The following is a 26,300-nucleotide window of genomic DNA, read 5'->3' as shown; positions in this document are numbered from 1 at the left end:
CATTTCTTCACTTGCGGTCATCATGATTTTATTCTGGAGATTTGTCTCAGATTCTCGTTGAGTACCGGAACTGTACCGAATGAGATTTCTGATGCCATGTGTCATTCATCCCTGCAGAGTACGACATGAATATTAATCCGTCAGTGGCACATATAGCCATTTCCTCGACGTCATGATAACTGGGTACGGTTACAAGTACAGAACCCAGGATGGGGGAAGATGATACTAATAAATATGGAAGCAGTGATTATCTGCGGTTATGCCATTCAAGGACCCTATTTTCTGTACCCTTCGACCGACCCAGATTCCGTTGCAACTCTGATCAATTCAATTTTTATTCGTTGTACTGCCGCGTCGATCACGATCGTTATCCTCGTGGATCTTCCTTCACATGTGGAAGCACCCGGTTCTTCCCAGACGGTCGTGAAAATCTTCATAACGCCTTGCGTGTGCCTCTCCCTCCCCCCTCCCTCCTCCCTCCACGATGAAAAATGCCGCAGAGATAGCGTAAGTATGGTACTCTCTACTGCTTCGCGTCGGTTGCTCACTTCTGAGACAGTCATGGCCCTATGATCATTGGTCTCTACATCAACATCATCCTTCTGGGCATCATTGCTACCCAGATGTATATGTATCTGAACGCGTACAGGAAGTGAGTTTTTGATTATCAGTGGTCTTTGTATCCAGAAAATGACCGGACCGCTACAGGGATCGTTTATGGATGAAGATCTTCGTGAGTAGTTTGGTTTAGCGACATCTTTCATCCTTCGTTAACCGTGCCAATAGATTGTTGTCCTCTTTATCGCAAATGTAGCAAACACGGTTTTCCTATGTCAATTCCTGTATACATCTCTCATCCTCAATTTCGGTAAGAGTCAGTTGTCCAGGCAGGGGCATGAAAGAGTCTCAAAATGGCCTCAGGCAACGACGCGTATCTGGCTAGAGCGGACTGGGGTATGACCTTCATTTCGATACGTAAACCAGGCTAGTGCTGAAAAACTACAGTTTTCGCTACAGGTACGGGATCAATCATGTTTCATAACCATTGTCATTCAGCCGCTTTTGAATTGATGTGCAGATCCTGCGCTTACGGTGAGTTCCCTTGATCCGACGTTCCGATCTTCCTGAACTATTGAATAGGGCATCATTGCGGGAATGGTCCAATTATCCTTTGCGTGGAGAGTCAAGGTCCTCACCAACAACCTCTGGCTTGTAACAGTTGTAGCAGCGTGCGCCCTGGCTGGGACTGGTATATTTTCTGCTTGCTACTATTATCATCGGTCTCATTTTTGACACCGTTTTCTCTAGGCGCCGCCATCGCAACCTCATTTGAAGTAGGCAGAACTCCCGAGTTCGTAGAATTTCGAAACTTCAAGGTCGTCGTCATCATCTGGCTGGCAGCTGAATGTCTATCTGACATTCTCATCTCCGGGATCCTTGTCTGGCAACTGTGCGTATATTCTTCTATGTCCGATTCGGAACATTAGACTCACGAGTTTCAGGGTAAGTTTCTGATGGACTAAGTCCGCATGCGAGCACTCACCATTTGACAGAAAAGACGCAAGACTGGATTTCAGAGCACCGATGAACTCGTTGATCGAATAATCCGACGTGAGTGATACCGTACCATTCAGCCAATAGCGTTATAGCGAAACCCGTTGCATTTACAGTGACTGTTCAAACCGGTCTTATCACGTCCATCTGTGCCATTATAGATCTAGCTCTCTTCCTTTCAGACGTCAGTACTCGTGTTATAGTTGACACTAGCGTGTGTTCTGACATATTCCCGTTCTCGTCGTAGCCTACCGGAACGTGAGTGCCCTTAATGTCTTCTGCTTCTCTCAAAGAAGGTTTGAATCTACTCAAATGGGCACATTGATACAGGCACCTTATCTTCAATTTTCCTCTGTCCAAGCTCTACACAAATACGATGATGAGCACATTGAACTCGCGACGTGGATGGGATTTCAGTGATCAGGAATCTACTTCGCATACTCACACCACCAGTGGTATTGTTAGAGAGCGAGGGAAAAAGGTTTGTCTAAACTTGCCGAAGAACAGCTAGATTGATATTCGTTTCTAGAAACGCATCTTTCGAGTAGACACGACCCGTCCGCAGGTTTTCGTTGACGTTGAACAGCATGTTGAACAGCATGAGATGCATACAAGAAATCTTGCTGAAAGGCACCTTCATGCTAACGATGACTATGACGTCAAGTCCGTTTCGCCCGATGACTCACTGACAGCTGCAGCATTGCCAGGGGCGCCTTGGGAGAAGTAAAGCGGCAAGATCGTATGAGCATGCCAACTTTTCTTTTAGCAGTTGGGCTTTCAAGTACGAGGGATATTTTGTAGAGTGAATCGGGAATATGATACAGCCTTGGAACAAATTACTTCAGCAGAATGGGACATGTAAGTTACGTCAAGAATAAACGAAGGTGTAAAAGAATTATACGAGTATCACGTAAAGTATTGGTGTATCTAAACATCCCAGCGTCAGGGACATGCGGTTCCATAAAGGATGACGTAGAATAGTGTCGATAGCAGTTGTAGGTTAGCCAACGTTGGCAATGGAGGTGAGTGAACAGAAACGGCCGAAGCCAAACCAAGATAGCGGTGAAAGCCTGGGGATCGCTAAACAGTGCTGATAGCAATAACGACGAAAACATGGGTGACAAGAAAACCAAACAACCAAGAAAGTGAACTGAAAGCTACGTGGGGTGGGGGCGAAAGGCGGCGGTAGCCCGATCAGGGTGTTCTCGGGTTGAATATAAGTTTGCACTCATGCGCTGAGGGAAATATAACCTAGTCACAGAATTAGTATCCAAACGTGTAAAAGTGACAGAGGTTACTCACGAAACTGTCTTTGATCTCCATACTTCTCTCGTTTGTTTCCGGTGGGGCAACAATGTTGAAGTTCCTCACGATGGCGGCTATGACTACCCTCATCATTGCATGCGCAAGGTTCTGACCTCCGCACATCCTGGTTCCAGTCCCAAACGGCATCAGGTGCTGCGTCATTAGCGTCAAAGAATCATGCGAAGCATCCAGCCAGCGATCAGGGAGGAACGTTTCAGGCGAGGGAAAGACGGCTGAATTGCGGTGCATCGACCAAGCTTGCGTAGCGACTACCGTTCCCGGAGGAAGTGCGAAACCCATGAGATCGAACGCTTCGTGTCCGAACTTAGGAGACGTAGACGCTGGGACCACACGCTCAAGAAGACTCGGAGCAGCCGAATACACTCTCAGTCCTGCACGTACCATGTCAGCAAAAAAGCAAAGGATATTTGAGGGCACTTGCCTTCTTTGATGAATGCGTTCAGGTAAGGCAGGCCATGGAGAACAGCCATGTCCGGAATGGTCCGCGCATTAGGCATAATTTCGTCGAGTTCTGCCTGGAGTTTCTTCATAACATCCGGTCGACGACTAAGCTCCCAAAGGAAATATGAAAGCGTCGTAGATGTCGTGTCGGATCCTGCAATCCTAACCGGGGAGTCAGATATGCTTCACGAGAGTAGGGGCAATAAACATACATGTGACCCATGCACTCCGAGATGATATCAGTATCAGGCATGGATATGTTGGTCGAAGCATAGCGATAGTTCAGCAGCCGATGCAGCATGGGCACCTTTTCCGATTCTTCTAACTTGCCCGCGTTCATCTGTGCACGCATCTGGTACACGCGCTCGCTGACAAACTGGAATAACGAAAATGAGATTGTTGAGTGCACGGAAGGAAGGTGCTTCACCTCAGCCATGATCTTATCAGAATCACAGAGCTGACGCCATCGAGCATTCGGGACCTTGCAAACAAGATTCCAAGCCCAAGTGGGAACGACGCTTCGCTATGGCTGAAGATTAGGGATGAGGAACGGGAGTAGGAGGCCTCACATACCAAAATTCCACGCTTAGGAAAGTCATTGATGGCAGTGGAAAGGGGATCTTCGGTATTCATGGACCACTTATGGACTGCACCAAGGCGGTAGCCATATGACGTCGATACGACAACGTCGACCATGAGGTTGCGGAACAATGAAAGACACTCAAGTGACGTTTTTCCGCTCATACCATCTAAAGCCTGCGCAGAATCAGCGCGAGCAGCGGCCATGACCAGCCAAAAACATACATTGACCAGCTCCAAAGTTGGATCGTGCATCTCGGCTTGAAATTTTGATAGGTTGGACGGCATATAGTGCGGGGCGTATCCCTTTCGTCGGACAGAGTGAGAAACGTGGTCGAGGGTGGTCATTCTGCCTTGAAATCAGTATACAACCGCATATATGCGCCCAAATACGTACGCGTGGTCGTTTTCGTTGCTGAAAAGGCAATATACTGTCAGTAAGTTCAAATAACGCGAAGAGTGGAGACACACGTGAGGAGACTCTTGTAGTATGAGCTCTTGTCGAACTTGTGGACAGAGTAGACGTTTCGCATAGTAGAGAGATCGTTGAAGACAACCTTGTTGGGTCCAACGCGAACCACAGGGCCGTATTTTTCGAAGAGAGACTGGATTGTCTGGCATTGCTCGAGACGCACGACGTGGACGGTAAGCCAGATGTCGGAAATCGCCGCGTACCATGGACCAGGGATAGCGCTCAGGGGAGACAGAAATACGTTGTAAATGGCGTAAAAGGCGATGTATGCGACGAATAGAGAGGCAGCGGCAAGCGCGAAACTGGAAACAAGGTCAACGGCAGTAATCTGAGGGAAGGAAAACATCGCGACGGATTGGCGGGTAGGGGTGACCGGGGAAGGTGTGAGAAGGGAAGAAAGAAAGGTGGGCGTCGCAAAACATGCCCTCCGCCCTTTTATGCATTGGCTTGTGCTGACAAACAACCAATCTCATGTCGCGGACGAGGGAGGTCAACCCGTTTTGAAACTCCGCTCTCTAAACTCTTTCCCCTTTTCTGGCTATTCAGATTCCTTTTCGGGATGTCCGGCATTTAAAGCTGCCAAACGCCACAAACAAAGGGCACTAGTTGGAGTTCAAGACCGGGAGCTCCAGCGCCTGCAGAAAATGCGCGATGCTACCGCCACGTAGCATGACTCTTAGTGAAGCTTGGCTCTGCTGCAGGCTTGCTGGCGAATTGCACTGAAGACCCGCTACTTGGCGAATACCTTTTTTTCTACAGGCTCTACATCCGTTGATGCAAACCAGAAGCCCGAGCTGCCTCATTTTCTCCCCGAATGACCGAGCCACCAAAACGGGGATCCTATTTCCATCACAGCAACGCATATCATCTCGCATACATAATATTAAATATGCTCTTCAATGAGGCGTCTCAACGCATGACTTGGAACTCTGATCAAGAATCACGATCAGCCATTAGTTAATGACCATCATTGGACAACCTCATGTTCGGAGATATACCATTGCGAATGCCAGTAGTAGTTGTTGTAGAACTTTCCCAGTTCGCTCTCTAGCGTGACGGCTGCAGATGTCAGGTTTTAGTCCCACCAGTTTCATTCGGGTGCGATGGATACTAGGTCGCAAATAGTTAAAAGCAGTGGCATTTTGACGCTCGCCTGACTTCATCCGGGTTCATCAAAGACTGACTTGTCCATTTTCAAGATCCACATGTCCGAGATTTTCGGTTTTATTTACAACAATGACCAACATTGGCTACCACGATGTGAAGCACCGGAGGATGTTTCCGAATTAAGAATTATCCCTCAAGTCGACAAGATCTCGACTATTTGAATCTGGATACAAAGGGCCTCAATATTAAAGTTAAAGCTTAATCGCATCGCCGCTTCCTCTATCACTCGATTGTGACTAAAGGACCTTACCGCCTTGCCAAACGGCTTGGTAGATCCAGCAGAAGAATGAGGGACATGATATCTTTAACACATATTTTGTGTACTAACTATTTGAGAGTCCCATCGTATCGGGCCAGCAGCGGCCAGACTCTGCTGGTCGTACACGAAGTTCAGCATTAGACTGTTTCATTGTTGCAACCCATTGAATGCGTATTTATTCATTCATACTCTTATACACCTAGAATAAAGTCAAGTCGCAAATGAAAATCTGGTGGATATTTGATTTATTTTGGAGCCTGGGGTTGAGAATAGGGTGAATGGAATAAATAACATCAAGTTTAATATTTGCGCAGTACAAGTTGACTAGCTACCATTAAATTTGTGGTATTCTACCGTCTACCGTTGCGAGGTGAGAGTCTATTAGATATCCTTAGTTGTATAGTAGTAATTTACTTCACGTTCATATCAACTGTCTGCGCGAACTATTCTGGGCTACATATCTACCTTGGTCGAATGGTACCAACGAGAGAGCAGGCGAGGCTAGTCCAGCTATCGAATAAGATGCCTGCCGTCCGAGGACTCTGATGCTTCCGACGATCTTCGTGCCTCACAATTTATAGACTACGAGAACATTTGCGGCACAACAGCAAAAATCCATTGAAATGAACGCTGTTTTTGGGAAAGCAGTGGCCGACCAACGCGGTTTCCTAAAGACCGTTAGTCCTAACACGGCGACTGGAATGCACCTACCAGTGAGATCCTTCCGACCACCGCAAGGGTAAAGATCGCTGCGATATCCGCGACGACCCCAGTCGTATGAGACATGAGGCCAGACAGAAGGATGGTACAATCTAAGCCTGCCATGAAGCTAAGCACGACGAGAAACAGATAGATGTTCTTCTGAGGCAACACGCGCACAGCATGAGGACGCCGATCGTGATAATTCTTCCGAGCTGTATGCTCATTGCATAATAGGACACGATGAGAATTACGCCAGCGTCTCCTTGACACAAATATCCAGGCCGGGATCTCGGATTGATGGTATTCGTACGTATTATTAGCTCAAACATACGAGTCTTGAAGCTTGATATCCCATATGTTTTCTGGGTTCTGCGTATTAACATAGATTAACTGGAGTGAATAGTCTACAGACCTGTGAGAGGTAGCACGTTGGGTGGATCCAATCGACATTGACGCACAATAAGCATGAGATCTTCATTAATTTATTCAAGTCGCAAGTAACAAGCCATCCTTTGTGGAGCGATCAGTTGCCGGTCAATACGTCCTTTATCCTAGGATCATACTTAATAATCAGACACGAACCATAAAAAAGCACTGGATGACAAAGGTACACAGTTGGGGAGAATTGAGTACGCGATTTAGACACGATGATCATCGCCGTAGGAGTAGCAGTGAGAAGCTCTGGGGTATCCATTTGAGAAAATGAAGACACTTCACATTTTAGTCCGTGAAAATGACATCGCATTTCATTGACAGAGATTTCTCAGAGATGAGCCCGTCGTAGATCGGTATGGAAGATAATGTCAAGAAAATTCAAATTCAAATTCACCGAACTCAGCACAGCCACTACTTACAAATCAGATGCCAAGTAGCCGGAACAACTTTATGCCTCCACGGCAGACGTTCCGAGATGAGTTTTCATCAACATAGGTCCATCACTCCTTGCAAATAACTATTTTGAGTCAGCGAAAAACCGGGGAAAATAGTCGGATAACGTGTCCAACTCTGATCCAAGCTTTTAACCACAGGAATTCCCTCTAATGACCACAACAATTTGTGTTACACCAAAAGGCAGGGCTAAAATTCCGATTCTTTCTCTTGCATATTGACTGGTGGAAATCAGTCACCTCCCAGGAGCGCAACACGGTACTACTTATCGTGGCTATAGAAGGCCGTGCGAATTACCGCCGCCGCAAAAGGGTTATAGGAACATCCGAGTCGGTTTCACTCAGCAAACATTGTCGTTGGTGCGGGCATTTCAGGCCGCCTCAAAATATCCGAAGTAATAGACGGTATGAAAAGGTTGATAGTCATCAATTTCCTCCGAGGCTCAAACTTTGCTGAAATCTCACATTTTCTGTAGGTCTCATGTTGGATTTGACGACATTTTATTTTATGGATGCTCTCTTGTCGAACATCCGCTTCAATGATGAAATGAGGCCAGTCCAACTCTCACGCAGACCTCCATCGACAATGATATCAAGCCGCGGAGTTAAGTATATCTTTCAAATTCAGAACACAGAGCTTCTACGTGGAAACGAAGAAATATCTCACCGTCATACCCGCGATCAGTGATAATAATACAAAAGTGTGCCGAAATGATGCTCAAGGACATTCTAACCACCTTTTTCTTCTACAGCATGAAAATCCTTACACTCATTCTTTTATTGGCTCGAATTCTCTTCACCCATGCACTCTATGCCCCGTTACGCGAATACGCGGGGCAGAGCTTTTTTTCTGGGTGGAACTTTCCAGGCAATTACGACAATACCACTTGGGGTGCGTGCTACCTTACCTCCCGCGTTCAATCACCTCACATATCGCGTCTAGGGAACGTCACATTTGTTGACCAGACTACTGCGTCCATGAATAAATTGGCATACGTCAACGATGCTGGTAACGCTATCTTACGAGTAGATAACACTACCGATATCACTGGTACTGGACTCATTTATCGCGACTCGGTAAGTCCATAGGCGAAGATGTGATTATGTTGCTAATGCTGTGGTGTAGGTCAAGTTGACTTCTCAGGATCTCTATCCTTTGGGAAGCCTCATTACAATAGACCTTATTCACATGCCATATGGATGTTCGGTACGCTGATAAAAAACCTTTTTTATTCTCCGTCCAACCTAACTTCCATCCGCAGGTTTGGCCATCGTTCTGGACTTTCGGAGGCACCGACTTGGAGTGGCCTATGTACGGGGAGATCGACATCATCGAAGGTATTAACCTTAATGCCAACAATCAAATGGCGCTACACCACAACGATTCGTCCTGTGTGCAATCTCCGAACCCTGGACAGAGCGGAAAGACAGTTAACGCAGACTGTACCAACGGTGATCCTGTAGGGGCCACTGGATGCGCCGTCACTGAGACTAAGCCGAATAGTTTTGGGGAAAGTTTTTCCCAGAACGGTGGAGGAGTCTTCGCGCTGCAATTCGACGTGTCTGGAGCGTTCATCTGGTTCTGGTCGGTATGTGCTATGTTCCTTTTTTCATAGAATGGTGTCTGATTTTACATGAAGAGACAAAACATACCGAAGTCGATTACATCCGCTACATCGACATCGAACATGGATACGACAGATTGGGGCACGCCTTCAGCATCTTATCCGTCTAGTGGATGCGATCTTCAGAAACTGTTCAAGCCACAAAAGTTGATTCTCGATATCACGCTTTGTGGGACTTGGTAAGAGCAACTTTCATTTTCCGGATGTCCTGTCTCATAGGTTCATAAATAGGGCTGGCATACCTAGCATATTCAATACCCAGTGCTCCGGACAATGTGTACGTAGCAAACCCTCCCTCTCAGATTTTCTGAGTAATATCCTTGCAGGTGCAAGATTATATCATGGGACCAGGCAGCCCAAAATACGACAACGCGTGGTTCAAGATATCCTATATTAGAACGTATTCTGCTGCTGCCGGCAACGCCACCAGCAGTGGAGTAGTATCGACCGCTACTGGAACGACAACTCATGTAGTGACGAGTACTTCTGGTAGAGCAACAGCATCTGCATCTGCTACTGCCACCTCTTCCCCGTCTTCAGCTGGACGTCCTCATTCCACTATTTCTTGGGTTTTAGTTGTGTCTTTGCTGTGTCTTGTCTCGCTGGGCTTGTAGCGGTAGAGTGCTTTCAGCCCTTGATTGACCTTAATATGATTATACCCCTTGCTTACATATGCAGACATGATGGAAAACAGGTACTTGTATCGCTTTTTGTCCATGTTTTGGTGAGAGTATTTATAGAACACGCCTTTGTGTATCGTGCTGTTCTACGTTCAAATGCTTCCGTCCACTTTCATTGTCAATGATGTGCCTCGTACTTTATGGTTTACTTTTAGCTACCGTAGAAGTTGGTCGTGTCCTGTCGTGGGGTCCGGTTGCTTTCGTGTCCGAGGTCTTGTCAGTCAGCAAAGTTCCTGGGAGATCGAAGTGTCTCTAATTAGTATGTACTGTGCTGAGCTTGGAGGCAGTCCCATCATAGTCACTGACAGTGGTAGAGGTTGGTGGGACGGTGGCTGTATACAAAAACTGAAAACGGAAGGTGACCACATCATGACATGTAAGGTACTAGTGCGCTTTGCCACTTGCTGGCGCTACTTGTTATATCTATCCTCTTCATTAACCACCATGAGCGCCAGGTTGTTCGAAATCAAAGGATGGGCCAACATCGCAATAGCCATCCTACTGACCATCAAACCAAGTGTCGTATATAATTCCCCAATGACCCGTGAAGTCTCAAGATTGAGCGGTTTGGTATGTCCTTTAAATAGTAATTCTTCAGCAATGAAATCATTTAAATAAAATCATCTATAAGCACATTTCTGATGCCGCCGCAGCACCCGGATTCAATCAAGCGGTAGCATGTATGGTGGCGGCAGTCGGCGTGGGTTATATTGTTGGAGCACGATCTGGTCCGGCTGCGAGACCGGCACTATGTATGTTGCGTCCTTCTGTCACGCTACTATAACTGAAGAGCGTTCAATTTAGTTTCAATGACTTTGACATGGGGTGTACTGAGCCTCATAACGTGCGCAACTTCAAGGGGAAGCGCTACACTGCTGTTTAGTGGGATCAATCACATACTGTTCAGCGGGCTGTCATACTATTTTGACTCTTCCCTTGTCAAGTAGCACAGTGTTTATGTCTGAGCGCTTGTATGTAGTAAATGTTTCCTGCATCACATCGTACCTGTGGCTATAGACGATTGGCTACGTGTTACATTCTATGGTCACTAGCATATTGAATTCATCAGAATTGGGAAACTCTTAGAAAGCGAAATATACACTCGAGCTCGGTCACATAGGTCTGCTACTGAACATTTTATTGACAGCTATCGACAACATGTTTACACCGGCCTGTCCAGGATCAAAGCAGAATTCAATCCTGCTACGAGGATATGCCGGTGCCGAAAAGTCCCGGAAATCATAGTGACATCATATAATAGTCTTGCGGACCACCATAGTCTGGATTGCTCGTAGCCTACTCATCTATCAACGCCAGCTTACGGAGCAACGATGAGCACGGAATCTCCCACCAGGAGTTGCTGATCAGATGCATTTAGTCAACATTTAGTAGTATTACTTGGGCGTAAGGTCGTTTTATTTCCCTGTCGACATCATACAGAAACATCTCTGCCGCCGCCTGTCGTCGCTCGAAAAGTATTCCGTCGTCTAAGGGACGTCAGGAAGTTCGGGCCGGTCGCCTTGAGGAAGGCCATGGAAACTGACTAAGCAAGATGATCGGGAGATGACTAAGCATGCAAGCCATGCAGGATGCACGCCTGTCCACCCTACCACCAGCACATCTTTTTCTTGACGCCGCTATGCCTAACATTTATCGGACACGAATCCCTTCATATCCTTCAGAACCTGATGCCAATGACCCCGGGCCCTCACCAATCGATGCTGACGACTCTATCGTGCTGTCGGACCTTGTGCGGACCGGTGAAGCCTCTCGCCTTCGACGACGAGGTGCAATGAGACTCGACCACGGCCACACAGCATCGCAGACAGGACCTTCCAGCATAATAGCGCCCAATGCCGGTGCTGTCGTGGTGGATTCACCGTCATGGGAGTCGGATCCAGAGGACCGAGACCCAGTTCTTGAATCGGCGTTGAGCAGGAACGACCGGAGTTTGAGGTACGCACGCAGCCAGCGGGAGGTTTCGCGGCATATGAAGGACGAGTATACGTGGAACTTGTTCTGCGGAGGCCACGAGGAGGATGCAGTAATAGAGGAGACCTTGTCACCTGTCTCGAGAGGTTCGTTCGTGCCGTCTATCATGCCTCTGTACCCGTCGACTGCTCAATCGCCGCCGTCGTCTTTCAAGCGAACAATTCGTAGAACAAATGGCTGTGGGGCCCTTGTTCATATGCGAGCTACGCCCCGGCAGCGTTGGGTGTGTGGACCGCGAAAAGTGAAGCGTCGGATGCCGTAGTGGCCATGGACTCTTCATATTTCGATCGCTCTGCCGTCGCTAAGATCCTCAGGAGTGCCTGCGGATGTGTGCGCGAAGGTGTTGGTTGTGCTGTATGGTAAGGATCCCACTACTTCTATGTCTACGTACACGTTCATTAATTTTTTTTTCAGTGGAAATCCTTTGGGCACCCGGTATAGGCCGTGTAAAACTGCCGGTGATAGTATTTTCACCACTCCGTCGAATATTTCGGCGCCACGTTGTCCCCAAGGTCCTCGATATTGGCACACCTCAAATCAGTCTCAGTCAACACCTGGGACCTATAATCCCGAATTCTACATCTACACTTTCTTTTCAACGGCTGTTTCCTCAGCTCCGGGTTACACGTTTCCCCCACGTCTTCCTCATCATTCATCTTCGACCCCCTCATCTGCTTCGCAACGGCAGCAGTCATCTTCATATCCATTTCTTCCGCCACCGCCACCACTGGTTGAAGTCGATGATACCGAAGAGGCGACGCCCACCTTTGGTAACATCATGTTCTCCCGCGTAATGACTTCGTCGCCGACACAGCTCTCCGACGTCGGAGAAGATGATCGCGAGTCAGACCGAGGTGATGACTATACCCTGCCATTACCGGCTGACTGGGCAGATTTTGCCAACCGAGCGCCGCTCGACCCCGACGGCGAATTCTTAACCGACGTCGAGGCCCCAAACTCTCCGGACAAGAACGAGGTCATGCTCATACCGGAGCGGTAGCGACCCTCTAAATGGCATGTTTTTTCATTGGAGTTTTCATTCTCCTACATTTTCGTGTGTTGCATCTTCTATTTTCATCACATTTCAAGGAATTTCTGCCATTACCTTTTCGTACGGACTCATCTTTGTTTTATATATAATTCGTACATCATCTATTATCTACTTCGACTGTATATTACAATGGCATGCATCTTATACCCAGGCATATTCGTAGCCCTGTATTATACGTCCCTAAACTTTATATCGGCCATACTCAAAATATATTACTTACCAACACACCGATCCAGTAGAGAATATTGTACTAGAGGCTAGAGCCGGACGAGACTGCATCAAGGCATCTAGGCCAGACTTGTCTTTGGATCGAAGAAATACTTGCACATTTCCTTAGGAAGCTACTGGGTTAATGAATCCCTATGGAGCCCATACCAATAGTCACGGACATACCAGAGGAGCCAAGGGAGCGCCTGATTGCCGCTACCGACGTGAAATCAGTCCCTAATAAAGAGGTGACGTGTCGGTAAGTATTAGATGGAAAGACCAGCCATCGCTACGGCATCGGACATAGACCAGCTGCATTCTGCGCCTGACGCAATGCTACAACATCACATTGTCCTAACAACCCTCTTAGAGGTTCCGCCGATGTCGACTGCGAGGTTTCTACAATAGACAATAGACGGAAACGCAGCATACAAGCGAGCAATTCAAACTGCCACCGTGCAACTTAAGCGCCATTTGTGATCGCACCCTGATTGTGAATTCTGGAAAAAAACACCAGATGAAGGACGTTCCAAATATGCCACATGCTGTAGCCAACAAGACCAATCCTGGTTCGAAGGATCTTTCCTACCCCTCTTCTGTCGAAGTCACCCACACCGGCTATTCGTGTAGCGAGATGAATGATCTGGGGGTCGGGTACCAATCGCATCGTGTGTTAGGCATCGTGATCAAGAAGACCACGACTAAAAGATAGACAGGGACATGATATCATCCCGTTGTGGTACCAAACCTGGTTCGCTGTCCTCCAGAGACGGCCAACGTCCAGGGAATTGGAGCTAACACGTTTTAAACGCGCTTGGGTCTAACCCTGTATGGGAGCAAAGAACACATATATACACGAGGTCCACACGCTTGGGTTTTGCGCCAGCCCTTTACCGCATGATCTGTTACGTTGGCCCCAGTAGATCGCCTCGTCAGTTCAGTCCCACGTAGCCAAATATAAGTCCCAGAGAATAAGAATTAATTGAACGAAGAAACGATACAAGGAGAGCAACAGTGAACCAAGCAATCTATACCCGGGCTCATGTCGCATCTACCAAAACAGCATTTTGACTTCCTGCTCCAGGGTCACAGAATTAGCAGATACCTAGTCAAAAAAAGACCTGCTCCTTACCCGATTCCTTCGCCAAAGCATCCTCCCATCCCTCCTCGAACAAATCCGCATTCGCCGAAGGATGCGCAACGGACGCCGCGATCTTGGGTCGGTTCTTGGCTTTGAGATCCGCTTGCCACGCATCGACGGCTTTGGGTACTTGGCTGCACAAGAACCACGTCAGCCTTGTAGCATGTAATACATCCGTCACTTATTCTTACCTTGGCGCATACGTCCTAGCAAACAAAGCTGCCTCTGGTGCTCGTTGTGTCTTTACCAAGGTCCACGCAAGACTTGGCATCTCCAAGCTGGAACATCGACGCAAAAGCCAAGTTGTTCAAGCCTTTCTCAGCTGTTTGCGGTATCAGTAATGTTTTGACCTTGATAAGATGGCTTGGCTTACCGGCTTTCGACGAGAGGGCTTCAGGCCATCCCGATCACCAATTGCGAGCAGAAGAAGCATGAGAGCGCTCAAATCATTTGCTTTCTCGAAGCTTTCCCGTGCTAGGTCGAAGCGCCAGACAGTGAGTGCACGGTCGCCCAACGACTTCCATTTCGCTTCGGCTTCCAACTCCGGTATTGAGCGGGCGATCTCTACGGCCGTGTCTAAGTCATCAAGTTGTAGGGACAAGTCGAATTTGTGATCTGGATCAGTCGTTACTTTCAACGCGAGTTCCTTGAGGTCTATGCGGGTGTGTCTGAGTTATAATCCTCCTTTCGTACTAGACGGAAAGAACGTCTTACCTCGGCCTTCCAAGAACCGGGCGACCTTGTTCAGCTGCTCCTTAGGGAGTGTTGGCAGAATTTCGTCTGCGGCCGCCATGTCGCCGCGGAGGACGGCGGTTTGGTATTCGACGACACTGAGCGATAGAGAGTAGCCATAGATGTTGACATCCTTGTCGGCGAGGTAGACGCGGTTGTGGGCGGGTATGTAGCCAAGGAGGTATAGAGGCCTGGAAGTGCAAGTTCAGAGTGGGCCGAGAAAACGCCATTGTACTTACGTGTCAAATGGACTGATAGTATATGACTCGCTGCCCACAAAGTAGCACAGTCGCTTGGAAGATGTTGTGTAGATGAAACAATCGCCAACCCATTTTGCTGTCCGTACTCTGCGAGTATGATATCAGTAAAGACCTGCAGGGGAGCCCGAAATACTGACCCTTCTTGTACATCAGCAACAACTTCAAAAGCCTCTTCAACGCCCTCATCCGATATTTCTGCTCCTTCCTCAATTTTCGCATTATACGCGTCACGGTCGAACCGCAAGATATAGAACGAGTCGGCGGCGGTAATAGCCACTAACGAGCCCGTTCCCGACCAATAGATATTCTGCGCCTCGACGTCTATTCTCCGCACGATCTCACCAGACTCCCAATCCCAGAACATAACGAAACCAGATCCTCTGGCGCCTAAGAGGGTTCCACCGTGAATGCCGTCCATCGACCAGCTTCCAACACCTGTCATTCCAGCCCCGCTACGTTCTCGGAAATTCTTGTAGACTCGTAGTTTTACTCTGTTTTCGAGAACGGCGTACGTGTTGGAGTCTGGAGCCCAGGCGAATGAGATGCCATTTCCAAACGATTTGTTACGCCATGCAAGAGCAGTGTAGGTAATGTACTCTCCATCTCCAACGACAGTGACGAATCGGCCGTTTGGAGAGTGGATGAGAGACGTAGCGAATATTTCGGATGAGCCAATTTCTTTGAGAGAAATAGGAAGGCGCGCGCCGTCAGACGCGGGAGAGGCGTCGTCGTGTTGGATCATCTGGACGTTCCCAGAGAGAACTTGCTGGTTACGCGTAAAAATGAGTTTCCCAGAAGGGTCCATGCTGAAAGTTGGTTCATCGCGACCAAGCTAATCCAGAGTGAGTATTTGATGTTTAGAAAGATGGGTGAACTTACCTTGATGACCACAGCACCCTCATCGAAACCAACAGCAATCTCATTCGCGTCTTTCCGTAAGGCTATACACCATGCACGCTCCATGGCGTAACTGAGTGTGTTCTCGAGACGGTACGTGCCACTATTCCACATCTTGATTGTTCCATCTTCGCTTCCGCTGATGATGATGGGAAGATTGGGATGGAATATGGCAAAGGAAACGTTGTTGGTGTGACCTTCCATAGTCTGTACGCAGCTTTTGCTGAGGTAGTCCCAAACTTTGACAGTCTTGTCGTCGCCGGTGGTGACGAGATAGGGTTTGTCTGCACCAGGATAAAAGTCGACATAGTTGACACCCTTATCGTGGGCATCCATGGTGAAGTTAGCAGTCGGTGATCCTATCGACCACATCTTGACGGTACGGTCGAGACAAGCTGAGGCAAAAGTGTTGGAATCTTTAGGGTTAAAGGCAAGGTTCATAATGTAATGCGTGTGGCCTTCGTATATCTGACGACGAAGTCAGAAATGATGGATATATGCGCCGTGGACCTCCACGTACCTGGATATTCTTCCAGCTCTTGTCCCAGTCCCAAGCCTTGATAGTCATGTCGTCGCTGCCCGTCAAGACGATGCTAGCCGTCGGGTGTACTGTCAAACACCGAATATAATCCGGGTGCGCCTCGAAAGCGGCGACCTTTTCGTGCGTGTTGTAGTTGTAGACACGTAGCTGGAAATCATCGGATCCGGCGACGAACCAGTTCTTGCGCGCAATGAACTTGACGCATCGTACTGGGACCTCTGCGACTTCAAATGTCTTTACGAGGGCGCCAGTTTCGTGGTTGTAGATATTCACGGTGCCATTGTAGAGGCCGGTGAGCAGCCAAGGCTCGGTAGGGTGAAAATCGATGCCCTTGACCCGTTCCGACCGATGGAGTTGTTTTTTCTACAGAATATGTACTCAGAAAGGAACAGCAAAGGCTATTGAGAAACATACGGTCACTTCAAACAGCATGGCAGTCCGGGTCGAGGTGGATAGAGACAAAATGGAAATACTTTGTGCAGTGTCTCGCAGCTCACGTGGCAAAGCCATCACGGTGTGACCTTCCCACCGTTTGTTATGCACCTGCCGTTTGCCTCTTTCTTGGGTTCGTCATCGTCTTGAACAGCGCCGAGAGCGTCTTTTCTTCCTTCATTCTAGGCCATGGCCTCAAATTCCACACAGGCCATCGCTTCTGGCGACCTAGTCGACCTTGTGTCGTCTTCAGGTTCGGCCACCATCTATCCTTCTGACGACGCTATTCTCGCCGTTCTCCAGGCCCGCTTTCGAGCAGATCTTCCCTACACTAGAGTCGGCGCCTCCAATTTGGTCGTCGTCAATCCCTACAAGACCCTCGCCAATGTCAACGATATCAGCGCAAAAGAGTATGAAGAGCGGTGCTACAAGGACACCAGCCTTCCTATGGTGGACTCCCCAAAGCCCCTTCAGCCGCATTTATACGACCTTGCAGCGAGGGTATACCTCGTAATGAGGCGCAGGAATGAGTCGCAGGCTCTTTTGTCGAGGTACGCAGTTGTCTCTCATCGGCTACCTTTTGCCGCTAACGAGACATTCGTAGAGGTATCACTGGCGCAGGAAAATCCTCGAGCATACGTCTTTTCATCAACCAGATACTTCGTCTCTCCAGCCATTCCAACAAGGAGGCAAAAGTTGCTGATCAGATCAAGGCCCTGGGAACCATCCTCGATTCATTCGGAAATGCCAAGACCCTCATGAGCCCCAATGCCTCACGACACACCCGCTATCTTGAGCTGCATTTCAACGACCGAGGTCGAATATCTTCAGCAAAAGTCCTTGCGTTCGGACTGGACAAGTCGCGCCTTAACCGGCTGACGCAGGAGGAGCGGTCATACCACATTTTTTATCAGCTACTTGCCGGTGCAACGACTACGGAGAGAGACAATCTGAACATAGAAGACCCCTCCGATTACGCCCTTCTTGCGTCGTCGGGAACGTACCGGCTGCCAGCCGGCCCGTTCAGCGATGATTCCATAGCGATGGGCGATTTGCGACAAGCTATGCGAATTCTTGGTTTCAAGCCCAAGGCTATGTCCTCCATTTTCTCCACCCTAATGGCCATTCTCCTCCTTGGCAACCTCCAGTTTCATGATGGCGATACCCACGATTTTGCCGCTTACGTCGCCAACGCTCCCGTACTTGATCATATAGCGCGTCTCCTCGGGGTCACGTCGGAAGACCTCGGTCAGACACTTACGAACAGGACAAGTTATGTTCGTAAGGAGCTCTATACAAGTCTTCTCAATGCCGAGCAGGCCGCGTTGCAACGAGACCATTTTGTTCGTGATCTCTATGCCATCCTATTCGCCTTCGTGGTGGAGACCGTCAATCATAAGCTTGCGCCATCACAGAAAGATCCTCCTCCCCATACACAGGTTGCTATCCTCGACCAGCCTGGCTTCCAGACACGTGGTCCTGCGGGTACTGCTTCTATGGCGCTTTCGGGGGTTACGCCACTGATTTCCGCGTATGGCCAGAATGGGTTTGATGAGTTCTGCATAAATTTCTCTGACGAGTTGCTCCACTCGTATGTTCAACGCCATATCTTCGAGGACACCGTCGGGTACAGTGGTCAGATATCCGGGGATGGTATCTCACTACCCTCAATCTCCACCATGGACAATATGGCGTGCGTGGAGCTTTTACGGGGACCTCAGACCGGTGAACGGCCCCAGCGAAAGCCGGGTGGTGTGCTAGGCTCTCTGAACAAGGCGTGCTCTGCGCTCAAGTCGGGCAAGGGTGGAGACCACCGCAACGATGATTTGTTGCAGGACTTGGTAACCAAGTTTGGTGTCCATGCATCTTTTGTGGCGAGTCCCGCTGGTGCAACCAGCCGAACCTCTTTCGGCATCAACCATTATGCCGGCTCTTGTATGTATGACGTCAAAGACTTTATCGAGAAGGATACGGACCTTTTGGATTCTGCATTCGTTCCTTTGTTGCGCAATTCCACTGATCCTTTTGTGGTGAAGCTTTTCTCAGGTCCTTCACTGGCTGCCGAACGGCACAACAGGGATGAAAGTATTGTTGTACAGGCCCAGGTTTCGTCGCTACCCCTTCGTTCGCCCACCCCCATCGCGTCTTCCAGCTCTCCGACGATAGAGGAGTTCCCAGAGTTGGATCGCCAGAAGACGTACCCCGTGACGACCCAAATCAACTTTACCCTCTCCAACCTCTTCGCTACCATCAGCCATGCGCGTCTTTGGACGGTCTCTTGCATACGCCCCAACGACTCTGGCTCCTCGAACTCATTCAACAAACAGCGAGTGAAGTCGCAGGTTCGAGCGCTTCTTCTACCCGATCTTGCGTCGAGGCGCAGCGCGGAGTACATCGCGGACTATGAAGTGTCAGAGTTTTGCGAGCGTTACGTGCCCACGATGCGAGGATCGGAGATGGAGAGGATAACGCAGTGCGCGCGCGCGCCAACGGATGGAAAAGGGCGTAGACTTTGCTCTTGGACATCGGATGATCTGGCTTTCGTACTCTGCGTGGAAGATGGTTGAGGATCCTCTCCGTGCATCTGAGAAAGAGACACGGAAGCTTTTGAAAGAGGGAGGTATGTTAGACGACGAGGATGAGAGTGTTGAGCGAGATGATACCACTGAGTATACCCACCAGGAAGGGCTGGCCCCTGAGGTTGGGCAGGAGAGCGCGGAAGACTTGCTGCTGACGCGCACTGGTTCCCACGGGACACAGTATCGCGATCCGAATGCGGGGACGTATGGTCAAGGAGGTTTGCTTACGCCCAATCTTTCGGCTACGCAGAGAGGGTTTGGGCCGGATCGCGACAACGAGGATGAGTACTGGGACAAGTCAGGCGGTGGAGGTTCGTCGAATGGGGCACCGCCTTACAACAACGATCCTTCGAAAGAGGCGGACGGGCTTGTGGTCAAGGAAGTGGCGAACGCCGTCGAAGAAGTTCCTTCGTCTCTCGCTCACGGCGCGTCTGGCTTGGGATAGTCTGGACCTGCACGTTCTGGTTGCCGACCTTCCTTTTAAGCTGGATTGGCCGGATGAAGCGTCCTGATATTCGACTTGCCTGGCGAGAAAAAGTGACCATCTGCATGCTCATTTCTTTTCAACGCCGTCGTCATCTTCTACAATCATTCGAATTCGTCGATTGCTATGTCCTAACTATGACAAGGCATGGAACGCGACGAGGTCTCTCAGCACGTCGACAATGACTGGTGGTTTTCCGTGCAGGGCAAGGTATACGATATGACGAACTTCGTGCAAGGAGATCACAGTGACGTTCCGTCCGGCAGCCAGTAATGGCGCTGACACCCTGGAGTCACTGGCTGGTTCGGATATGACTTACTACTCCCTGTTCCCCTCGTCCTTGGTTGTGCGGGTCTCGTCACTGATGACACCTTGGAGTTGACCATCAAGAACTTCTCCGATGTCGCCCCTACTGGCCGATCATACGTCTGGCGCTTTGACTAGTTACACGTCGAGTAAACTAGCCAACGCTGATTGGTACACCTCGACCTTCCTTCCGAAAATGAAGAACTACTACAAAGGTCCTTGTGTATTCTTGGAGCACGATAGAGGCGGACGCAAGCGACGATGATACAGCGAAGTAAGCACCGACTCATTTTTACTCGCGTATATTTACTCATTATATTTCAAGAATTTGGGCCGTTTGGGACGATAATCTGTACGACCTGACAGATTATTTCAATACTCAGGACACGTATTCGACGTATACGTCGTATCAATTCTTGGATAGCGGTGTTGAAGATGTCTTCAAGCAGCAATCGGGCAAAGATGTCACAAATGATCTCAATACAGCGCTCAACTCCTTGAACGAGACTTATCGCGCTCAAACGTCAATTGTCTGAAGAACAATTTCTACGTCGGGCAAACGGATTTCCGCAAAAGCGCCCGGTGCCAAGTGCAAAACTACATGCTGATCGTCTTCACTGTAATTATTATGGCTTCCCGTGGCGCTGAAGTGTTCGTTATTTCCTACCTTACCGATGAACATGTTTTTGACTTGCTTTCCCTAGTCCTTGCCGCGCTACAGTTTGGCAGTAAACGCAATCCTGAACTTCAGGATAAGTTCATCCTGTGTCAGGTGCCGTGTTACACAGAAGGAGAGGACTCATTACGCCGCACGATTGATTCTCTTGCTGCTCTTAACTATGACGACAAACGCAAAGTTAATTTTCATCATTTGCGATGGTAACATCATCGGTAGTGGTAACGATCGTACGACACCCCGAATTGTTTCTGGACATTCTCGGCGTTGATCCGAAGCTCGATCCTGAGCCTCTATTGGTTCAAATCCGTTGGTGAGGGTTCGAAGGCGCTGAATTACGGGAAAATCTATTCTGGCTTGTACGAGTTCGAAGGTCATGTTGTTCCGTATGTCATTCCTGTCGTTTTTGCTTCAGACCGTGCTGATTCATCTTCAGATACATGGTTGTCGTCAAAGTTGGCAAACCTACGGAGCGCTCGAAGCCCGTAATCGTGGTAAACGAAGATAGTCAAATTCTCCTTATGCACTATTTGAACCGCGTCCACTTCGATGCTGCCATGTCGCCCTTGGAGCTCGAGATATATCATCAGATGCGGAATGTTATCGGTATAGACCCGGCATTTTACGAGTATATTTTCACTGTGGATGCTGATACGGTGATTTACATTCCTTTACCTTGATGAGCGCTACTGACGCATCATTCTTATAGACCGTCAACACCTGAATCTCTGAACCGACTAGTAGCATCAGCCGCTGATGACTCTAGTATTATTGGCATTTGCGGTGAAACCAAGCTCGAGAACGAAGAAGGCTCCTGGTGGACGATGATCCAGGTTTACGAATACTACCTTTCTCACCATCTTTCGAAAGCCTTTGAGAGTTTGTTCGGGTCGGTTACCTGTTTGCCGGGTTGTTTCTCATTATATCGCATTCGGACGGCCGACAAGGGACGACCCATCATCATCTCTAACCGGATCATCGACGAGTACGCGGAGCCTAACGTCGATACCCTGCACAAGAAAGAATCTATTCTCGCTCGGAGAAGATCGTTTCTTGACGACGCTTTTGATGAAACATTTCCCCACGTTCAAGACAAAGTTTTGTGCAGATGCGATCGCTCGTACCGTGGCCCCAGACTCGTGGGCGTGTGCTGTTTTACTCAGCGTCGTCGATGGATTAACTCCACTATCCATAATTTGTGCGAGTTGTTCTACTACCGGAGCTTATTGGTTCTGTTGTTTCTCGATGAGATTCTTCGTATTCATTGATTTGCTGGGAACTTTGGTACGTACATAATTCAAAAGTATCGGCTTTTACTTGTCTAACGGATCCCACGCCAGATCTTACCTGCCACTGTGGTTTATGTATGTCTTTTTAAAAATTTCTGGGGTTTCGCTAACGTGTCTGGTGCAGCTGTTGTATCTAATCATCGTTGTATCAACTGGTACCCTCGGCATTCCCTCAGATTGCCATCATCATGTTAGCAGTCACGTATGGCTTGCAGGTAAGTACTAAATACGCACTGTACGTTCTGGCCGTATATGTTTGCTGATAATATCCAGGCTTTGATCTTCATCCTCAAACGGGAATTCATGCTCATCGGCTGGATGGTTGTTTACATTCTTTCGTAAGTCCCGCATGTACTACCTTTTGTATGCGACCTAAATACGGTCTTGTTTTCAGGTATCCGGTTTACAGTTTCTTCTTACCAGTCTATTCCTTTTGGTGTATGGATGAATTCGGTTGGGGTAATACTCGTCTTGTTATCGGTGAAGGCAAAGACAAGAAGGTCATCATCAACGAGGATGAAAAATTCGATGAGTCTATGATACCCTTGAAGAAGTTCAGCGGTACGGGAGATTCCTGACATGGTCGTTCGCAAATTACTGATATTTCGAAACGCAGAATATGAAGCCGAAGCTTGGGAAACTGGTTCGCGTCATTCTGACGAGACAGGATACAGCAGCAAGCCTCGCTCTCGTCCTAATGGCTCGAGGGAGGAATCGCCTCACACATACCACCAGGCTTCTCAAGCTGGTGATTACTACCGGGATACGAACTTGACGCTCAACAACTCGTCCAATCCCAATTTACGCCTTGGCAGTCAACCCTCCATCAGCAACATGTCGCATCGTGCAGCTCAGCAGGCACAATACGGGGGACCCTTCACTGGGGGACCCGGATCTGCGCACGGATCTGATTATGGTAGGAGCATGCCGCAAATGGCTCAGATGGGGTACCAGAATACGGCAGGCAGCATGCCCTATCAGCATACCGCAGGCAGTATGGGCATGGGCATGGGTATGCCTCAGATGGGATATCAGAACACCGGGAGTATGTATGGTATGATGCCACCTATGGCTCCACAAAACCCGATGATGCCTATGAATATGCTCGGGGGCAGTTTGGGAGGCGGATCACAATCAGGACATTCGGGCGGATTTGGCCCACCAACACTTCCTTTCGGAGGCGGCGACCAGCGGCCTATATCGACGTTCTCATTGGCCACGACCGTCAATCCCTTCGCAGGTCCTAACAACAATCCTAACCCTTCGGACGAAGAGTTGATTGCGGCTCTACGGAACTATCTCAGTACGCAAGATCTGATGACCGTATCCAAGAAGTACGTTTCACGCTCTATTTCTACTGTGTTTTTTTTTGATTTACTGGACTTCGCAGAACTGCCCGTGAAGCCATGGCAGCGCGCTTCCCCATGGCGGACCTCGCATCTCGTAAGGATTTCCTCAATAAATCCATCGACGAAATTCTGTCGGATTCGTAAACACTCATTACATTATGACACTTTTATTTTTGGCATACAACCGGACTTACTGGCAACATCCCTCATGACTTTCCTTCTTTCGAATTGCTTTGCATTGCAGTGGTTGAACATGTTTTGGCTCGTGTAGTACTTAATGGACCTTCACATGGACTTCATATATATTTTTACCATAGTCGTCATTTTTGATTCAATCACATAATGGGACGAAATATCATGATTTCTGGATTGAATTTGAGTGATGTAAGACGGAGTAATAGTGGACATGATTTGGAAATGAACGTCCAAAGTGTTTACTCTGTTCTGTCCTCAGTATCTCCTTTCCTTCAGAAACGACTGCCAATGTGAATTTATGAGGATGCACGTACACTCCTCTTCTCTCCGGGCTCCTATCCTCGCTTAAATGTGTGGAACCGTGTGGTTGGTTGGTTCACTGATTATCGGAAATCGAGACCAAGATAACACAAGCTTGCATCGCTCGGTAGGCCCAAGTTGGAGGGCAGCTGGAGTGTTCGAGGTCTCCGGGAGAATTCGGCTTCCAAGAGTACTCGCGCTAAATGGTACTTCCCGAACGAGATGCTCGGCGGCCCGGTCCCGGTGCAATAATTTCGGTCATTTTCCAATCTTAGCTTTGTGCGTTCTTATCGAGTTCTTATTTGTTGGCGAGCTCTTATAGGCTCTTGCCTTTGTACCACCATGACCATCAAGTCAACTACACACCCTCTTTACCCTCACATGCCCGCTAGCCTCAATGAGATCGTCAAAGGACAGCTATTTCTCGGAAAGTACGTTGTGGCGGTCATTGTCTCACTCTGGTACTGATGTTTTCTTCTTAGTTTAACTTCTGCGATGTCTGCTGGGCAGCGTTGTATGCTCGGAATCACCCACATTGTTTCTGTTTGTCCTGAATATTCTTCCACGGGCCCAAATCATTTGACAATTGCTGTGGACGATTCCGAGTACGATGATCTTTTGATTCACCTCCCCAGAGCATGCGAGTTCATCGAGTCTGCCCTTGCCCAGGGCGGCTGCGTGCTTGTGCATTGTGTGATGGGAATCTCAAGAAGTACCACCGTTGTCGCTGCTTACTGTGAGTTCAATATATTCACTATCTCTTATCACATTTTAAATACCAATCCTTCTGTCAGTGATGAAAACAAGGGGTATAAATACGTCGACTGCTTTGAAGCTAATTAAGAAAGGTGCTGTATCGTCACCTGATTATCTGCCCTCACGGCCTGCATCTCATTTGCTTTTCGGCCCCACCAGAGCGACCATGTGCCCATCCAAACTATGGATTTATCAAACAGCTGGACACCTTTGCTGATTGTGCATATGCCCCGAGTCCTTCTCACCCCATTTACATCTCCTGGAAACGGCGTCAACAGCAAAACATAACTGCCTTCCTCAATTGCATGATCGATACCACGCCAATAATCCCCGACCAAGTATATCTGAATAGGTTAAAATAAATTTTCACTTTCAAGATTAGACACTGACGTCATTGATGTGTTCCTACCCTTCGCAGCGAGTTTCCGACCGACCCGAAGCAGGCAGAGTCACTCATTTTCGAGCTTGGTATTACGCATGTTTTGTCAATGGCGCCTGCGACGATGCCGGACTTACCGTCATATGTAAAGCACCGGCATTACAATGTCCATGGCGAGAACCGGGCCGACCTACTTGTCACCCTTCCTGATTGCTGTAGCTTTATTCGCGATGCTGTGGCGGACAATGGCGTGGTTCTCGTCCATTCGATTATGGAATCAAGAGCCTGTATTGTCGTTGGAGCTTACCGTACGTCCATGACAAGTAGTAATTCTTTGACTCTCTGACCATTTATTGCCAGTAATGGTCCTGCGGAACCTCACACCAAAACAGGTGTCTTCTTGTATAGAAGAAGGTGCGCTCATTATGTCCTCTGGTCGATTTTTTGTAGCTGAAGAATGCTTGAACCCAGCCCTTCCCCTCTTTTTGCCCTCTTCCAATTTTATCCGTCATTTAGAGCTATTCGAGTCTTGTGGATACGCGCCGTCGCTCGAACATCCCATCGTCGAGGAATGGACCGGAGGCGAAGTCTCTCACTCCGGAATGAAAACCGCTGGCATCATGAACAGTCTCAGCGCGTCTGTTCTCAGCGAGACCGCTGTAGATATGGAGGCTTTCGGAGAAACCCTGACGAATATTGCCAGTTCGCAGAGATTGAAGAGCGGTCTTGTGCATGCGTAATTTTTTGCCATTTGCTTAGATCTATCAACCTGCATCTCTTAGACATCATTACCGACATTGCATCTGCCTTCTGCCGTTTTGATAGATACCATACCACGTCTGTTGTATAATAGTCTTCTTGTCGCATTGACTGCGATTATAGCTGCAGTCTTGTAATCTTATAATTGCATAGTTCTAGAGTGGATCACACACGTGCGTTGTATTGCTAGTTCGAAAGAGTCTGGGATAACGGGGATCTGATATAAGATAGATGAGCGAAACTCGGATGAGCTTCACCTACTATGTAGTGACATAGATGGCTT

The 26,300-nt window shown here is 48.5% G+C and overlaps 8 protein-coding genes across 8 annotated transcripts; 6 read left to right on the top strand and 2 right to left on the bottom strand.

Annotated features, from left to right (window-relative positions):
* Window positions 1-484: 484 nt before the first annotated feature.
* On the top strand, window positions 485-2,281 carry EV420DRAFT_1649095 (uncharacterized protein; the record flags this gene model as incomplete). Its single annotated transcript, XM_060478256.1, has 15 exons — window positions 485-507; window positions 560-652; window positions 709-733; window positions 787-868; window positions 922-954; window positions 1,006-1,017; window positions 1,079-1,092; window positions 1,141-1,249; window positions 1,309-1,450; window positions 1,488-1,503; window positions 1,554-1,611; window positions 1,671-1,738; window positions 1,802-1,812; window positions 1,885-2,035; window positions 2,084-2,281. The coding sequence occupies 15 exons, from the start codon at window positions 485-487 to the stop codon at window positions 2,279-2,281; spliced, it is 1,035 nt and encodes a 344-aa protein (XP_060324954.1).
* A 467-nt stretch (window positions 2,282-2,748) lies between these two features.
* EV420DRAFT_1622865 (cytochrome P450) lies at window positions 2,749-4,718 on the bottom strand (the record flags this gene model as incomplete). The annotated part of the gene is made up of 9 exons (XM_060475870.1): window positions 2,749-2,805; window positions 2,857-3,251; window positions 3,302-3,483; window positions 3,534-3,697; window positions 3,749-3,844; window positions 3,895-4,077; window positions 4,126-4,249; window positions 4,298-4,315; window positions 4,372-4,718. 9 exons carry the CDS (start codon window positions 4,716-4,718, stop codon window positions 2,749-2,751), a joined length of 1,566 nt encoding a protein of 521 aa, XP_060324953.1.
* A 3,110-nt stretch (window positions 4,719-7,828) lies between these two features.
* On the top strand, window positions 7,829-9,976 carry EV420DRAFT_1575821 (concanavalin A-like lectin/glucanase domain-containing protein). The gene is made up of 7 exons (XM_060474481.1): window positions 7,829-8,279; window positions 8,331-8,464; window positions 8,514-8,594; window positions 8,650-8,976; window positions 9,028-9,191; window positions 9,244-9,289; window positions 9,339-9,976. The coding sequence occupies exons 1-7, from the start codon at window positions 8,141-8,143 to the stop codon at window positions 9,624-9,626; spliced, it is 1,179 nt and encodes a 392-aa protein (XP_060324952.1). The 5' UTR covers window positions 7,829-8,140; the 3' UTR covers window positions 9,627-9,976.
* A 121-nt stretch (window positions 9,977-10,097) lies between these two features.
* On the top strand, window positions 10,098-10,804 carry EV420DRAFT_1575817 (uncharacterized protein). Its single transcript, XM_060474480.1, has 3 exons — window positions 10,098-10,262; window positions 10,324-10,444; window positions 10,497-10,804. Exons 1-3 carry the CDS (start codon window positions 10,137-10,139, stop codon window positions 10,637-10,639), a joined length of 390 nt encoding a protein of 129 aa, XP_060324951.1. The 5' UTR covers window positions 10,098-10,136; the 3' UTR covers window positions 10,640-10,804.
* A 185-nt stretch (window positions 10,805-10,989) lies between these two features.
* On the top strand, window positions 10,990-13,031 carry EV420DRAFT_1575815 (uncharacterized protein). The gene is made up of 3 exons (XM_060474479.1): window positions 10,990-11,911; window positions 11,932-12,043; window positions 12,099-13,031. The coding sequence occupies exons 1-3, from the start codon at window positions 11,266-11,268 to the stop codon at window positions 12,682-12,684; spliced, it is 1,344 nt and encodes a 447-aa protein (XP_060324950.1). The 5' UTR covers window positions 10,990-11,265; the 3' UTR covers window positions 12,685-13,031.
* A 951-nt stretch (window positions 13,032-13,982) lies between these two features.
* EV420DRAFT_1622863 (coatomer protein) lies at window positions 13,983-16,945 on the bottom strand (the record flags this gene model as incomplete). The annotated part of the gene is made up of 11 exons (XM_060475869.1): window positions 13,983-14,017; window positions 14,075-14,217; window positions 14,275-14,308; window positions 14,331-14,400; window positions 14,457-14,737; window positions 14,798-15,006; window positions 15,055-15,162; window positions 15,213-15,907; window positions 15,955-16,440; window positions 16,493-16,876; window positions 16,928-16,945. 11 exons carry the CDS (start codon window positions 16,943-16,945, stop codon window positions 13,983-13,985), a joined length of 2,463 nt encoding a protein of 820 aa, XP_060324949.1.
* A 189-nt stretch (window positions 16,946-17,134) lies between these two features.
* Window positions 17,135-23,772, top strand: EV420DRAFT_1622862 (glycosyltransferase family 2 protein; the record flags this gene model as incomplete). Its single annotated transcript, XM_060475868.1, is given in 22 exon segments — window positions 17,135-17,496; window positions 17,550-19,377; window positions 19,448-19,935; window positions 20,010-20,124; window positions 20,171-20,277; window positions 20,399-20,529; window positions 20,558-20,588; window positions 20,640-20,778; window positions 20,853-20,952; window positions 21,019-21,086; window positions 21,172-21,237; window positions 21,269-21,289; window positions 21,309-21,376; window positions 21,427-21,618; window positions 21,700-21,991; window positions 22,014-22,274; window positions 22,404-22,424; window positions 22,456-22,494; window positions 22,553-22,617; window positions 22,674-22,840; window positions 22,896-23,613; window positions 23,670-23,772. The coding sequence occupies 22 exon segments, from the start codon at window positions 17,135-17,137 to the stop codon at window positions 23,770-23,772; spliced, it is 5,382 nt and encodes a 1,793-aa protein (XP_060324948.1).
* Window positions 23,773-24,403: 631 nt separating this feature from the next.
* EV420DRAFT_1575808 (protein-tyrosine phosphatase-like protein) lies at window positions 24,404-26,296 on the top strand. The gene is made up of 7 exons (XM_060474478.1): window positions 24,404-24,554; window positions 24,606-24,859; window positions 24,918-24,971; window positions 25,039-25,231; window positions 25,298-25,566; window positions 25,619-25,672; window positions 25,730-26,296. The coding sequence occupies exons 1-7, from the start codon at window positions 24,466-24,468 to the stop codon at window positions 25,996-25,998; spliced, it is 1,182 nt and encodes a 393-aa protein (XP_060324947.1). The 5' UTR covers window positions 24,404-24,465; the 3' UTR covers window positions 25,999-26,296.
* Window positions 26,297-26,300: the final 4 nt, after the last annotated feature.

This window comes from Desarmillaria tabescens, assembly GCF_030435595.1.
Source record: "Desarmillaria tabescens strain CCBAS 213 chromosome Unknown EV420scaffold_56, whole genome shotgun sequence".
NCBI classification, from domain to species: Eukaryota; Fungi; Basidiomycota; class Agaricomycetes; order Agaricales; family Physalacriaceae; genus Desarmillaria; species Desarmillaria tabescens.
Note: the sequence above shows the minus strand (reverse complement) of the source record. Positions and strands in the feature narration are given on the sequence as shown.

What these genes read in the sequence shown, in the direction of transcription:
- EV420DRAFT_1575817 (XM_060474480.1), top strand. Translation starts at nt 10,137, where the DNA reads ATGAGCGCCAGGTTGTTCGAAATCAAAGGATGGGCCAACATCGCAATA. An exon ending in TCTCAAGATTGAGCGGTTTG is followed by an intron (nt 10,263 to 10,323) that starts GTATGTCCTTTA and finishes ATCATCTATAAG; the next exon opens with CACATTTCTGATGCCGCCGC. An exon ending in GGCTGCGAGACCGGCACTAT is followed by an intron (nt 10,445 to 10,496) that starts GTATGTTGCGTC and finishes CGTTCAATTTAG; the next exon opens with TTTCAATGACTTTGACATGG.
- EV420DRAFT_1575815 (XM_060474479.1), top strand. Translation starts at nt 11,266, where the DNA reads ATGCAAGCCATGCAGGATGCACGCCTGTCCACCCTACCACCAGCACAT. An exon ending in GGTGTTGGTTGTGCTGTATG is followed by an intron (nt 12,044 to 12,098) that starts GTAAGGATCCCA and finishes TTTTTTTTTCAG; the next exon opens with TGGAAATCCTTTGGGCACCC.
- EV420DRAFT_1575808 (XM_060474478.1), top strand. Translation starts at nt 24,466, where the DNA reads ATGACCATCAAGTCAACTACACACCCTCTTTACCCTCACATGCCCGCT. An exon ending in GACCAAGTATATCTGAATAG is followed by an intron (nt 25,232 to 25,297) that starts GTTAAAATAAAT and finishes TACCCTTCGCAG; the next exon opens with CGAGTTTCCGACCGACCCGA. An exon ending in TATTGTCGTTGGAGCTTACC is followed by an intron (nt 25,567 to 25,618) that starts GTACGTCCATGA and finishes ATTTATTGCCAG; the next exon opens with TAATGGTCCTGCGGAACCTC.
- EV420DRAFT_1575821 (XM_060474481.1), top strand. Translation starts at nt 8,141, where the DNA reads ATGAAAATCCTTACACTCATTCTTTTATTGGCTCGAATTCTCTTCACC. An exon ending in TTACGACAATACCACTTGGG is followed by an intron (nt 8,280 to 8,330) that starts GTGCGTGCTACC and finishes TATCGCGTCTAG; the next exon opens with GGAACGTCACATTTGTTGAC. An exon ending in ACATGCCATATGGATGTTCG is followed by an intron (nt 8,595 to 8,649) that starts GTACGCTGATAA and finishes TTCCATCCGCAG; the next exon opens with GTTTGGCCATCGTTCTGGAC.